This window comes from Hibiscus syriacus, unplaced genomic scaffold (genome assembly GCF_006381635.1).
Source record: "Hibiscus syriacus cultivar Baekdansim isolate YM2019G1 unplaced genomic scaffold, ASM638163v2 tig00110929_pilon, whole genome shotgun sequence".
Classification (NCBI taxonomy): Eukaryota; Viridiplantae; Streptophyta; class Magnoliopsida; order Malvales; family Malvaceae; genus Hibiscus; species Hibiscus syriacus.
Window position 1 is genome coordinate 274,594 of NW_024062916.1, and position 12,808 is coordinate 287,401.

General features: G+C 41.4%; 1 protein-coding gene across 1 annotated transcript; it reads right to left on the reverse strand.

Moving 5' to 3' along the window:
* Positions 1 to 8,866: 8,866 nt before the first annotated feature.
* Positions 8,867 to 10,905, reverse strand: LOC120146534 (purine-uracil permease NCS1-like). The gene has a single exon (XM_039160061.1). The coding sequence runs from the start codon at positions 10,785 to 10,787 to the stop codon at positions 9,084 to 9,086; it is 1,704 nt and encodes a 567-aa protein (XP_039015992.1). The 5' UTR covers positions 10,788 to 10,905; the 3' UTR covers positions 8,867 to 9,083.
* Positions 10,906 to 12,808: the final 1,903 nt, after the last annotated feature.

The window sequence follows — 12,808 nt, forward strand, 5'->3', positions numbered from 1 at the left end:
AAAATATATAAATATTTTCCATCTTGTTAAAAAAACAAATATATAATAAGGATAATTTGGTCAAATATACATTCCAATAATCTTTTATTCCTTTAACCAAACATGGTAATCTTACATTCTTGCTAAACCAACCAAACACAAAATACAACATTCTCAGTAATCATATTCCCTGATAATCTTTTATTCCCACTGGTAACCTTACATTTCGTGAACCAAATGCACCCTTATAAGCAAAAGCATGAATGAAACTGGCATACCTTTCATCTACCTCTCTTGCTTCTCTTATGAAATTGATAGTTATACTTTGATCCCAAACTCTTAACTCTCTACCCAAATGTAAACCTAGAAACTCCTCAAGAAATATATTTAAAAATTCATTATTCGTCTGAAGATCATCTAATATAAAACTAAGAACTTCCATAATATACATAAAAAAATTATTCACAATCCTAATCGATTATCATTCAAGATACCATTGTAGAAACTATTAATCTCACTTATTACTAATACTTTTGTATTATCTACCCACAAAATTTTCATTACCTCATCCTATATCTATGACCAGCATCGTGGTTTGACAATCAATTTATGCTCAAATCACATTAAACTCTCATAAGGGAAATTTCGTATTGGATCCCAATCGAGCATCTATGATAGACTTTGTATACTAAAACATCAAGTTCCAATGGGTTGGACACTCAAACTCCCACATCTTGGTCTTCTACTAAGCTACCACTCTCTCAAATGATTTTACTACGTATATAAGAATATGTAGACCTTAGTCCACTAAAGCATTGGTAGGAACTGAAAATAATATAAAGATATTTTAATCATGTTGATATGACTTATGCTCACGTGATCCACTAGAATTAAATTTATTGTCACCTAACCATGTTCATCTAGCCTGCTAGCCTACGAATAGTCATCATATCTCTATATCTAACATTGCCATTAAGAGTGACTATAAAAACTCTTAAACAAGATTGAGAGAATGGATGCGACCTAAATAAAACCACCTCACTTTCACTTATTTCTCTACCTCCTCATGGAGACAAAGAATATCAACACCGATCAACGATTGATTCCTTACTGACTGTGATTCTCCCTCCAAACTAAAAAGAGTGAACCGACTATAATCATCCTAACTCATTTGATATCATCAACAAAACTCAAAGTTTATTTGAATATATAACAAACCATATGACGACCTTTCAAGGGTGCATAGTATCGTGACCGTCCCTTTTATGGGGCCACAACCGGGTAGGTACGCCAAGGCCAACCATGTATAGGGCCTAGTGGCAGGGTAGAATAAGCTTGTCCTCTTTTCAAGCATTTTAATGTTTTAGGTAGGGAGTGGGGGTATGACTTACTGTCCCCTGTTCGAGCATTTCAACGTCTATAGGGGAGAGGGGTATGACTTACTGTCCCCTGTTCGAGCATTTCAACATCTATAGGTAGCATTTCTGTTATTTTGTTTTTGCATATATGTAGGGGGTGGACAGCCGGCAGAGTTTGGGTTGATCCACAGGTAAAGGTACGTGTCTTGTGAACACCATCGAGGGCCGCCCCTACGGCCTAATCGGTGGTGTGGGTGAGTCTTCTGTAACCCGATGTTTCTTTTATTAATAAAAAATTTTTCTCTCGGAGAAGTTCGGGGGTTGAGGTGTGCATCCGCTATGCCCCACGAGCTCGGATTATTGGTCGAAGGACCATGTGGCTATAAAGATCTAACGCGATGTTTGTTTATGCCTGATCAGATCTACGAGATTAAGGCTGAATTGGTTGGGAAGCGTCCCTTTCGAGTGCCACACGGATTAGCAACCGAACCAACTAGGCTAAGTCCGTGACACTTGGTATCAGAGCACAGAGGTGCGTGTTCATTTACTAAAAGCACGGAGGTGCTCATTTTGTTGAGTAAAAGCACTGAGGTGCTTGATTTTAGATTGTAGCACAGAGGTGCTCAATCATTCCAATGCACAGAGGTGCTAGAATTTAGATTGAAGCACAGAGGTGCTCAGTCATAGTTGGCTGCACAGAGGTGTCAGTCCTCGATTGAAGCACAGAGGTGCTCAATCATCTTAGCTACATAGAGGTGTCAGCTCCCGGCTAAAGCACAGAGGTGCTCAGTCATTTTTTTTAACTGCACAGAGGTGTCAGTTCTCGATTGAAGCACAGAGGTGCTCAATCACTTTTGGCTACACAGAGGTGTCAGCTCTCGATTGAAGCACAGAGGTGCTCAATCGTTAATTCTAGCACAGAGGTGCTATGGATTCAGCACAGCGGTGCTCTTTTCCTTCCTAATTTAGGCACGATTGTGCTTATTTGTGTTGCAGGCATAGAGGTGCCAGCGAGTTACAAAGAATGGTTCGCACACGAAATGGCGGAGCAAAAAGCTCTCACAGAGGTGTAGAGCAGGAAGTTACTGAGTCGGATGCACCGAGAATGGTTCGCACACGAAATGACGGATCGACAAGCTCTCACAGAGGTGTAGAGCAGAAAGCTACCGAGCCAGTTGTGCAAGAGACTGGTTCGGTTGATCGACGGAAGCTAGAAGAGATCGAAGCCGCACTAGCTGCCCTTAGAGCTCATATGATATCTGGTGATCGTATGAGGAGAGTAGAGGAGACCCAAGAAGATTTGCTCGAGACAGTGACTGATTTGGGCAATGAGGCAAGAGATGCCATAGGCGTGATACAACTTGGGTATGGTGAGCTAAAGGCTCAAGTCAGTGTGCTTCAGGGAGTGGTAGCTAGTTTGATCGCAAACCCTGTTGAAAGAGTGGGCGTACGAGCCAAGATCCCTGATCCTCAACGCTTTGATGGAGCGAGGGATGCTAAAGAGCTTGAGAATTTCTTATTTGACATAGAACAGTATTTTCGAGCTATGCGCACGGAGTCTGAGGAAGATAAGGTGGCAATGGCTTCGATGTATCTAGGTGGTGACGCCAAGTTATAATGGCGGTCCAAGTTCAAAGATGGAGTGTGCTCCATTACGACTTGGGATGCGTTAAAGAATGAGTTGAAGACCTCCTTCCTCCCCGAGAATGTTGATTACAACGCTCATAAGAAGCTAAGGGAATTATCCCACACTGGGACTATACGGGAGTATGTGAGAGAGTTCTCAACCTTGATGTTGGATATAAAGGATATGTCAGAAAGAGATAAGTTGTTTCATTTTCTTGAAGGGCTCAAGCCATGGGCTAGACTCGAGTTGCAGAGACAGAAGGTTCAAGATTTGACAGTAGCGATAGCTGCTGTCGAGTGCCTTAATGATTATAACGATCATCCTGGAAAGCGCAAGACGCCTTCTGTGAGTGGAGCTAACACCCAACAGGTTAGTGGGAACAAGTTGGCTCGAGGGGAGAAGACATCGAGTTGGGGAGCAAATAGAAGAGTCCCTGGAAGGGACCCAGCTCAAAATAAAGTCCCTACTGGTCCTGGATCGAGCAATGGAGGGAATAGACCCTCGTTAAGGTGTTTTCTTTGCAATGGACCTCATCGGGTTGCAGAGTGTCCAAAACGAAGTGCTTTTAATGCCATGGTTGCAACAACAAAGGACGGAGAAAGAGTGAACGCTCCGATGGGAGATACTGAGCCTGAGACGGCTAGAATGGGCTCCATCCGATTCATAACTGCATTACAGTCTCAGTTGAGTAACTTGAGGAAAGAACCAGAGAGGGGATTGATGTATGTGTACATCTCAGTAAATGGGAAAACCTCTAAAGCTCTAGTCGACACAGGGGCCACAGATGCGTTTATCTCTCCTAAGGAAGCGGAGAGATGTAAGTTGATTGTCACCAAGGAGGTGGGACAAATGAAAGCAGTTAACTCTGACGCTTCAATGATATGTGGAGGTGTGAAGAGGGTCAGTTCAAGCTTGGGTCTTGGGAAGGAAGTGTAGATTTCACTGTTTCCCATATGGATGATTTTGACGTGGTATTAGGGCTCGATTTTATGATGGCATCCCAGATGATTCTTGTTCCGGCATCAAGTTGTTTAATGTTCATGGGGGAGCAGCCATGTGTGGTACCAGCTACGATTCTCCCTCGTCCTGGGAAGAAGATATTGTCCGCTATCCAATTTAAGAGAGGGGTGAAAAAGGGGGAGCCCTCCTTCTTAGTCTTTCCAATTTCCAAAGAGGATGACAATCTTGGCATGGTGCCCAGGAATGTTCAAGAAGTGCTGAGAGACTTTGAGGATGTAATGCCGGGTGAATTGCCGAAAGAGTTGCCCCCTAGACGGTTGGTGGACCATGAGATTGAATTAATTCCGGGAGTAAAACCTCCTGCGAAATGCCCATATCGGATGAGTCATCCGGAGTTTGCAGAGTTGAGGAAACAATTGGATGAGTTGCTCCAAGCAGGATTTATTCGACCCTCGAAGTCACCTTTCGGGGCACCTGTGTTATTCCAGAGAAAACATTATGGGAGTTTGAGATTATGTGTTGATTATAGAGCATTAAACAAAGTGACTGTCAGGAATAAATATCTCATTCCGTTGATTGCCGATTTGTTCGACCAGCTGAGTAATGCTAAGTATTTCACGAAGTTGGATCTCAGGTCGGGATACCATCAAGTGAGAGTGGCCGAAGTGGATGAGCCAAAGACGACATGTGTAACTCGGTATGGAGCATTTGAATTCTTGTTATGCCTTTTGGACTAACCAATTCTCCCGCTACTTTCTGCACTTTGATGAACCAGGTGTTCCATGACTATCTTGATAAATTCGTAGTCATCTACTTGGACGATATAATGATTTTTAGCAATTCTATAGAAGAGCACTTGGAGCATCTTCGGTTGGTGCTGACGAGATTACGGGAAAATCGGTTGTTTGTGAAGAAGGAGAAATGTGCTTTCGTCCAAACGCAAGTCCAATTTTTGGGCCACATCATTGAACGAGGGTGCATTCGTATGGATAAAGAGAATGTGAAGGCTATCCAGGAGTGGCCGACCCCACAAAATGTTAGTGAGCTTAGATCTTTCCTTGGTTTGGCCAATTATTATAGACGATTCGTAGAAGGTTATTCTCGTAGAGTAAAGTTACTCACCGATTTGCTAAAGAAAGGCTGCGAGTGGGTTTGGTCCAAGGACTGTCAAGAGGCCTTTGACGATTTAAAGAAGGTTGTAATCAGTGAACCAGTGCTTACCTTGCCAGACCTGGAAAAACCTCTAGAAGTAGAGACAGACGCATCCGACTATGCAATTGGAGGCGTACTCTTACAGGACAAACATCTCGTGGCGTTTGAGAGTAGGAAGCTAAATGAAACTGAAGCGAGATATACGGCTCCAGAGAAAGAACTTCTCGCAGTAATTCATTGCTTGAGAATTTGGAGGCATTATTTTTTGGGTTCCAAATTTGTGGTAAAGACCGATAATACAGCAGTTAGCCACTTCCTTACACAACCGAAACTAACAGCAAAGCAAGCTAGATGGCAAGAGTTTCTGGCCGAGTTTGACTTCAACTTTGAGCATAAGGCGGGGAAAAAGAATCAGGTTGCTGACGCTTTGAGTCGCAGGGCAGATTTGGCAGCACTCCGATGTGTGGCCCCTATATCCGCTAGTAGAGTGTCCAATGAAATTCGTCAGCTCCTTGTGAACTTTTCCAAGTAAGATCCGCAAGTGGAGGCCCTTATGTAGATGGTTAAAAAGGGTGTTTCGATAATGTTTTTGGATAGAAAATGGCTTATTGATGACAAAGGGGCTACGAATGTTTGTTCCTCGAGCTGGAAATCTACGACAGAAGTTGTTGAAGGAATGTCATGATACCCCATGGGTCGGGCATCCTGGTTGGAGGCGTACTGTTGCTTTGTTGGGACAAGGGTATTATTAGCCTCAAATGCGCCAAGATGTGATGGATTACACCAAGACATGTCTTATCTGTCAACAAGATAAGGTAGATCGACAGAGGACTGCTGGGTTACTCGAGCCACTACCCGTACCCGCCCGACCTTGGGAGAGTATCTCCTTGGATTTTATATCACGCTTGCCTCGAGTAGGAGATCTTGGATCAATTTTGGTGGTAGTGGACAGGTTCTCGAAGTATGCCACTTTTATACCAGCATCAAAGTATTGTTCGACGGAAGAGACTGCTAAGTTGGTGTTCAAACATGTGGTGAGATATTGGGGCATTCCTCAGAGCATAGTCATTGACCGAGATGGAAGATTTATTAGGAAATTTTGGAAAGGATTGTTCCAGTTATTGGGGACACAACTCAACTTTTCGTCGAGTTACCACCCTCAAACAGATGGTCAGACTGAGCGATTTAATGAACTCTTGGAGGAGTACCTGAGGCACTTTATTCAGGCCAATCAGAAGAACTGGCCTCCCTTATTGGATCTGGCGCAATTATGTTTTAATTCACAAAAGAGTTCGTCTACTAATAAAAGCCCTTTTGAACTGGTGACAAGTCAGCAGCCAAGACTTCCTCACACTGTGGATGAGACCTCTCAAGGTAGATGCCCTCGTGCCTCAAATTTTGTAGGGGAGTGGAAGCAGAATATGGAGATTGCCAAGGCTTACTTAGAGAAAGCAACGAAGCGTATGAAGAAATGCGCAGATCGTAACAGGCGAGACCTACACTTTCAGGTTGGAGATTTGGTGCTAGTCAAGTTGATGCCAGAACAACTTAGATTTTTGCGCCAGAGGGATCGTCGCTTGGTGCGTAAGTACGAGGGTCCATTCTCAATAGTAGCAAAGGTGGGGAATGCTTCGTACAAAGTTAACCCTCCTACTTGGATGAGAGTTCACCCTGTCTTCCATGTGAGCAATTTGAAGCCGTTTCACACCGATCCCAATATCGATAATTAGAGTATGTCTGCCAGGGAGTCAATCGGCACACAACCACCCTCACAGCGTCATGTTGACGAGATTCTAGCAGGGAGAATTGTTAAGGTGGGTGGAAAGCAAAGACGGGAGTATCTAGTCAAGTGGGGAGGCTTTGATCAGGAAGAGAACACTTGGGAAAGAGAGTATGATCTCAGGGCATTCAAGCAAAAGATTGAAGAGTTTCAGGCCAAGCAGTCGACGAGGACGTCGACAAATTAGGTGGGGGAGATTATCGTGACCGTCCCTTTTATGGGGTCACAACCGGGTAGGTACGCCAAGGCCAACCATGTATAGGGCCTAGTGGCAGGGTAGAATAAGCTTGTCCTCTTTTCAAGCATTTTAATGTTTTAGGTAGGGAGTGGGGGTATGACTTACTGTCCCCTGTTCGAGCATTTCAACGTCTATAGGTAGCATTTCTGTTATTTTGTTTTTGCATATATGTAAGGGGTGGACAGCCGGCAGAGTTTGGGCTGATCCACAGGTAAAGGTACGTGTCTTGTGAACACCATCGAGGGCCGCCCCTACGGCCTAATCGGTGGTGTGGGTGAGTCTTCTGTAACCCGATGTTTCTTTTATTAATAAAACATTTTTCTCTCGGAGAAGTCCGGGGTTGAGGTGTGCATCCGCTATGCCCCACGGGCTCGGATTATTGGTCGAAGGATCATGTGGCTATAAAGATCAAACGCGATGTTTGTTTATGCCTGATCAGATCTACGAGATTAAGGCTGACTTGGTTGGGAAGCGTCCCTTTCGAGTGCCACACGGATTAGCAACCGAACCAACTAGGCTAAGTCCGTGACACATAGCAGCATAAAGCAAGAGATAAAAGAACCTATGCAATTTCATTGTCATTTCGTGGTTGATAGGGATGGCACGGCTCCTCCTTGAGGAAGAGCTAAGTGCGGATATAGTGGCCCTAACCTAGCACCTCGGGCCAGGCATGCATCCGTTGATGTCACTTTCTTATCAGTACTAGTTTTCCTTTTTAATCGATAATTCTCTTAAGATGTATTAAAACAATGAGAAAAGAAGCAAGGCTAGTGTTGTCTATTTCAACACGGTGATTTGATTCATGACGATTTCAAAAAATTGAAATATCTATCCTTTGTATATGTAAAGTAGTTCACCATTATCATAAACCGGTGACGTGTGTTGAAACACAATGAATTATCACATATTGTACTACACATTTTGACTCCAATAGGATGCATTTGTGTTAAAATAATCATTTATATTAAGTACAATTACTACTTAGAGAAGGGAAAGAATAATTTTACTCTAGATGACTATTGAACTCATAATCTAGGAGAGATGGGAGTCCGAAACCTTATAATCATATGCTCTAGAGATCGTTAACTCATTTAGTTTTATATTTATATGAAAGTATAATTATCTAAAGTATTAATTCAATTAACATATTTATTATTATAACATCTTAAAGTTATAGGTTTCAATATACTTGAAAATAATTACATTTGATCTGAACTATATCTAATTTTAATATTTGATAAAAAAAAGTCAGGAGGATGGATAAGCCTAAGCCATCCCTGAATTTTATCCGAATGGCAACTTTAGGCCGGTGCCCAGTTTTATTGGGCCTGAAATTCTTGATCCAAACGTTAGAAAGCAGTGGATTAATTTCTTCTTTTTCGTACTCGTGTATAACTATTTTTTTAATTATTCTGCTGTGATTAGAACATAGTTTTTGTTCGAAAGATTCTCAATCATTCGATAGTGAACGTTCATACATTTTTGTAGACGTCGTACTTGAACTCGGGATCTCAAAAGATAACAACTATTCTTTTAACCACCGAGGTCGTTTAGTTCGTGCATGTGTATAATTTTGGATCAATTAAAAGAGGCTTTATCCCAGAATGAACATTTCTCGAGAACTTTAGGCAGGGATTTAGTTCATACTGCAATTCAGAGAAGGTGACGTTCAACAGGTTTAGGGTTAGTATTCCAACTTTATCCTTTCTCTTGTCCAATATTGCAACCTTTCTTACCAAAAAATGCAAGCAACTAATGACTTGGCCACTTGGTAATGACAGTAATGCAAATTTTATTCAATGAAATAGCTTGACACAACATATTACAGTTTGAGTACACTTTACAACTGCATAAATAGTGGAGTATTTGTAGTATGTAGAGAGTGTATATTAAATGGTTGAATGTTTAGATTCACCACAAATTATGTGCACTCTTAATACGTTTTTGCAAAGTGAAAATATACAAAGAAATCAAGAGGAAACTGAAGACTTAGGAAGTTGTTGGCAGAAGGGGATCAAACGGTAAGTGTTTGTTCTGTTTTCTTATCAAACTTGCCAAAATCCAATAGACTAGGCCTGCAGAGAAGAAGCTGAAAAACCAAGCATTGCTGTAAATCACAATAAAAGCATCCGAAACCGACGATAGAATCCCCACCTTTAGCAACAACCCCGGGATTACCGGCAATATTCCGATTACTAGAGCTACCATTGCTGCCGAATTGATGCCTCCCGAATAGTAATATGCCCCACCGGGACTTATAGAATACAAGTCTTGGATGCTTAAATTTGTTCGCTGAATAAGGTAATAATCTGCCAAGATGATGCCGCCGATCGGTCCCAACAACGCGGAGTAGCCTACTAGCCATGTATATACGAAGCTCTCACTCGACTTTAGCAGTCTCCATGGCTGAAAAGCAATGCCAAGCAATGCAGTCAGCAGAGCCCCTCTTCTGAATGTGAACATGGAAGGGCTTAGATTGACCAATGCATTTGCTGGTGCAACAACATTGGCTGCAATGTTGGTTGTGATGGTGGCTAGGCTTATTCCAAGAATGGCTAATATCGTTGTTGTGAACCCTCCAATTTGGCCAAGAAGTTGAATTGGATTAGAGATTACTTGGCCAAAAATCACTTGAGTTGAAGATGTAACGGCTAGGCCAACAAATGTGAATGCCCCCATGAAGAATGGAAGGCCGGCCTGACCAATGATTTGATCCCTCTGAGTCTTAGCGAACCGAGTAAAATCAGGTATGTTAAGTGCTACAGTGGCCCAGAAGCTTATATTTGCAGTGAGTGAAGGGAAAAATAGAGACCAAAACTCAGAGGAAGATAGCCTAGAAGACAAGGATAACATGTGGCCTAAACCAGCAGCCTTGACATAAGCCCAAATGAGAAGCATTGATGTCAGTATGATTAGAATTGGTGCTGAATATTTTTCAAGGTGTCTAATTCCTTCCATTCCCCTCCAAACTATGGCCAACTGAGCCAACCAAAAGACAATAAAACAAGCAAATTCAAGAGGGGAAGTGCCAAGCCATGGTAAGAATTGGGAAAATGAAGATTGCTTAATGGAATCTGGGAGGAGAAGGAAAATTGCCTCACCTCCAATCCAACTCTCAATCCCATACCAGCCACAACCGACCAAAGCTCTAAGCAAAGTAGGAACATGGGCACCACGGATACCGAAAGACGATCTCGCCAAGACAGGGAAAGAGATTCCATATTTGGTGCCAGGGTGACCCGTGAGGACTAATGGGACTAACAAGATCATGTTGGCAGTAACAACAGTGGCAATCCCTTGCCACCAAGCCATCCCAAGATCAACAAGACTACCAGCCATGTAATAGGATGGGACACCAACGACAAGACCAATCCAAAGACTGGCCATTTCCCACCATTGGAAGTTCCTTTGACTAGGGGCTGTTGGCAAGAGATCGTCATTGGTGAGAGTTGGATCGGGTTCAAACTCATCAAACTTTGTTCCACCACTGAATTTACCTGAAGATGCCATGGGTGTTAAAGTAGCACATCTTTTGGGAAAGGACGGATATATTTGATTGTGGGTGGTCTTGATTTTGGCAGTTTTGACAGCTGAGAACAGAGAAGTGGGAGCAAGCCGTGAGAATCTCGGATTTTGGGGTATTGGAGAGTGAAGAGAAAGGTGGGGATGGAAGGTGATGCATTTGGACGCCATGAAAGCCCCAACACTCTAAGAACAGATTGAAAGGAGTTTGAGGCTGAGAATCTGTGGCCTATCAATTGCTTGGGATAGGTGAGATGAGTGGCTAAAATTTGTCAACCGTCACACTCAGTTTCGTGGCTAGTAGTTGGTATGACAGATGGAAGTAAGTCAATGGTTTGTTTTTCAATAATGCATTCCTCATTTGAAGAGAAATAACATGGTTGAAACTTCAGCATGTCATTTGAATAACATACTTTTGAAACTTCACGCTACTTAACTTGCAAACAAAAATGGCCCAGTCAATCAACCGAATCGGATATCAACCGACTTACAGAATCTTCAAACCGGAGTTTAGTGAGATTTGAATCTTGAAACTACTGTTTCTTGCATATAAAAAAAACTGACGGGCACCGAGTATAAGCACATGCGTTAGAAGATAGGGCATGGACTTGGTCAGTGACAGAAAATAAATATAAAAAAGAATTACCTGGTTAGCTTTCAGAGGTCACAACATTATAGCAAGTAGCAAATAATTCAAGGTTTTTTACTTGTATTTTATTTACACTGTTTTTAAATTAGGTGGAGAAATAGAAAGGGATCTGAATTCTGATTTTATCTTCAACCTTACTCGTCCTTAACAATAACCATATGAAAGGGATCAGACACTTGCCCAATTAAACGGCATAGAGGTTTCAGTCACTTTTGTGTCAGACTCCAAACACCTGGAATGCCACGTGTAAATAAAACTCCACTTCAATTTGTCATGTCTACGGTCTCTAAACTCAAAGGAAAAGAAAAATCGAATCCAGCTTTGTTGGAGTCTTGGGAAGACCAAAGTGTTTTTCAGCTGTTTGCAAACCACCATCTGTATTTAGTTTTACAATTTCATAAACTGAAGAGTCAACAGGAGTTGAACTGATCCTTGTCTCTGTGCTTCATTAACTTAGCACAAGAAACTGGAAAAACATCATCTTCTTCAACATCAAATAGGGTACTTTTGACAAAGAGTAATGGCTATGAATCAATGAATACCCAAAACTTTCCCGGTACCTTGAAAGAATAGCTAAGAATCATAATTAATAATAATTTAGTTAAATAGTGTTTCACTAAGTTTAGACAGTGAAATCCTCTGATTTGTTGTAGCAAAAGTTTGCATTCACCAAGAAACCCTTAGTTTCAGTTTTTCCCTTGTTTTATATTCCACCCCTTCCCAAGGTCCACTCTTTAAGAGAAAATCGAAGCATGCGCAGCTTAAAAATTCTCGATTTCCATGCTCCCTTAATCATCTATTGTGATAAAAAAATCTATTTCGGATTTTCTTCCACAAGAATAAATGGTGGAAGAGGATAATAACCATTCCACAACCAAATTGAAATGAAATGAGAAAATGTAAAGTCTTGGTAACAATTTATCACAAGAAAAAGAAAATGTTTGATTGATTAGTCCTCTGCATTACGTGAACAAATAAAAAACAGGAGTTTTGTTCCTTTATGTAAACTGCCCATGTGATTGATGGACCCATGAAAACTATAAAACAAAAACTCCACCCAAAGACTTTGCTTTTCTTTTTTATATAATTCCTTTGTTACGATGTACAACTATGCAATAATTAACATTTCTTAATTCCTGCATCATTGACCTTTCTTCCCCAACATATACAGAGGGATCTGTTGCAAAAGAGGGACCCAATTCCAAAACCCAAAATCTACTTTACTTGCTCCCATTTCATTTTGCTTTTAGACTAAATTATGTATTTAGTCACCCAATTATTCTTACAGTTTCGTTTTGATCACCTAATGATTTTTCTTAAAAATCATAACTAAAGTTATATTTTTGCTATGTCTTAGTCACCTGCCGTTAAAAAATAAAAATAAAAACTGCTGAAGTGGTAATTATTTTTATTTTTGTCAATACGCGACATTACATTGTGATAACACGCCAGTATCACTGTTAATTTTTTAACAAGTGACCAAAACGTAACCTCAAGTATGCTTTTAAAAAAAAAATTGTTGATGACCAAAACGAAACCGCAA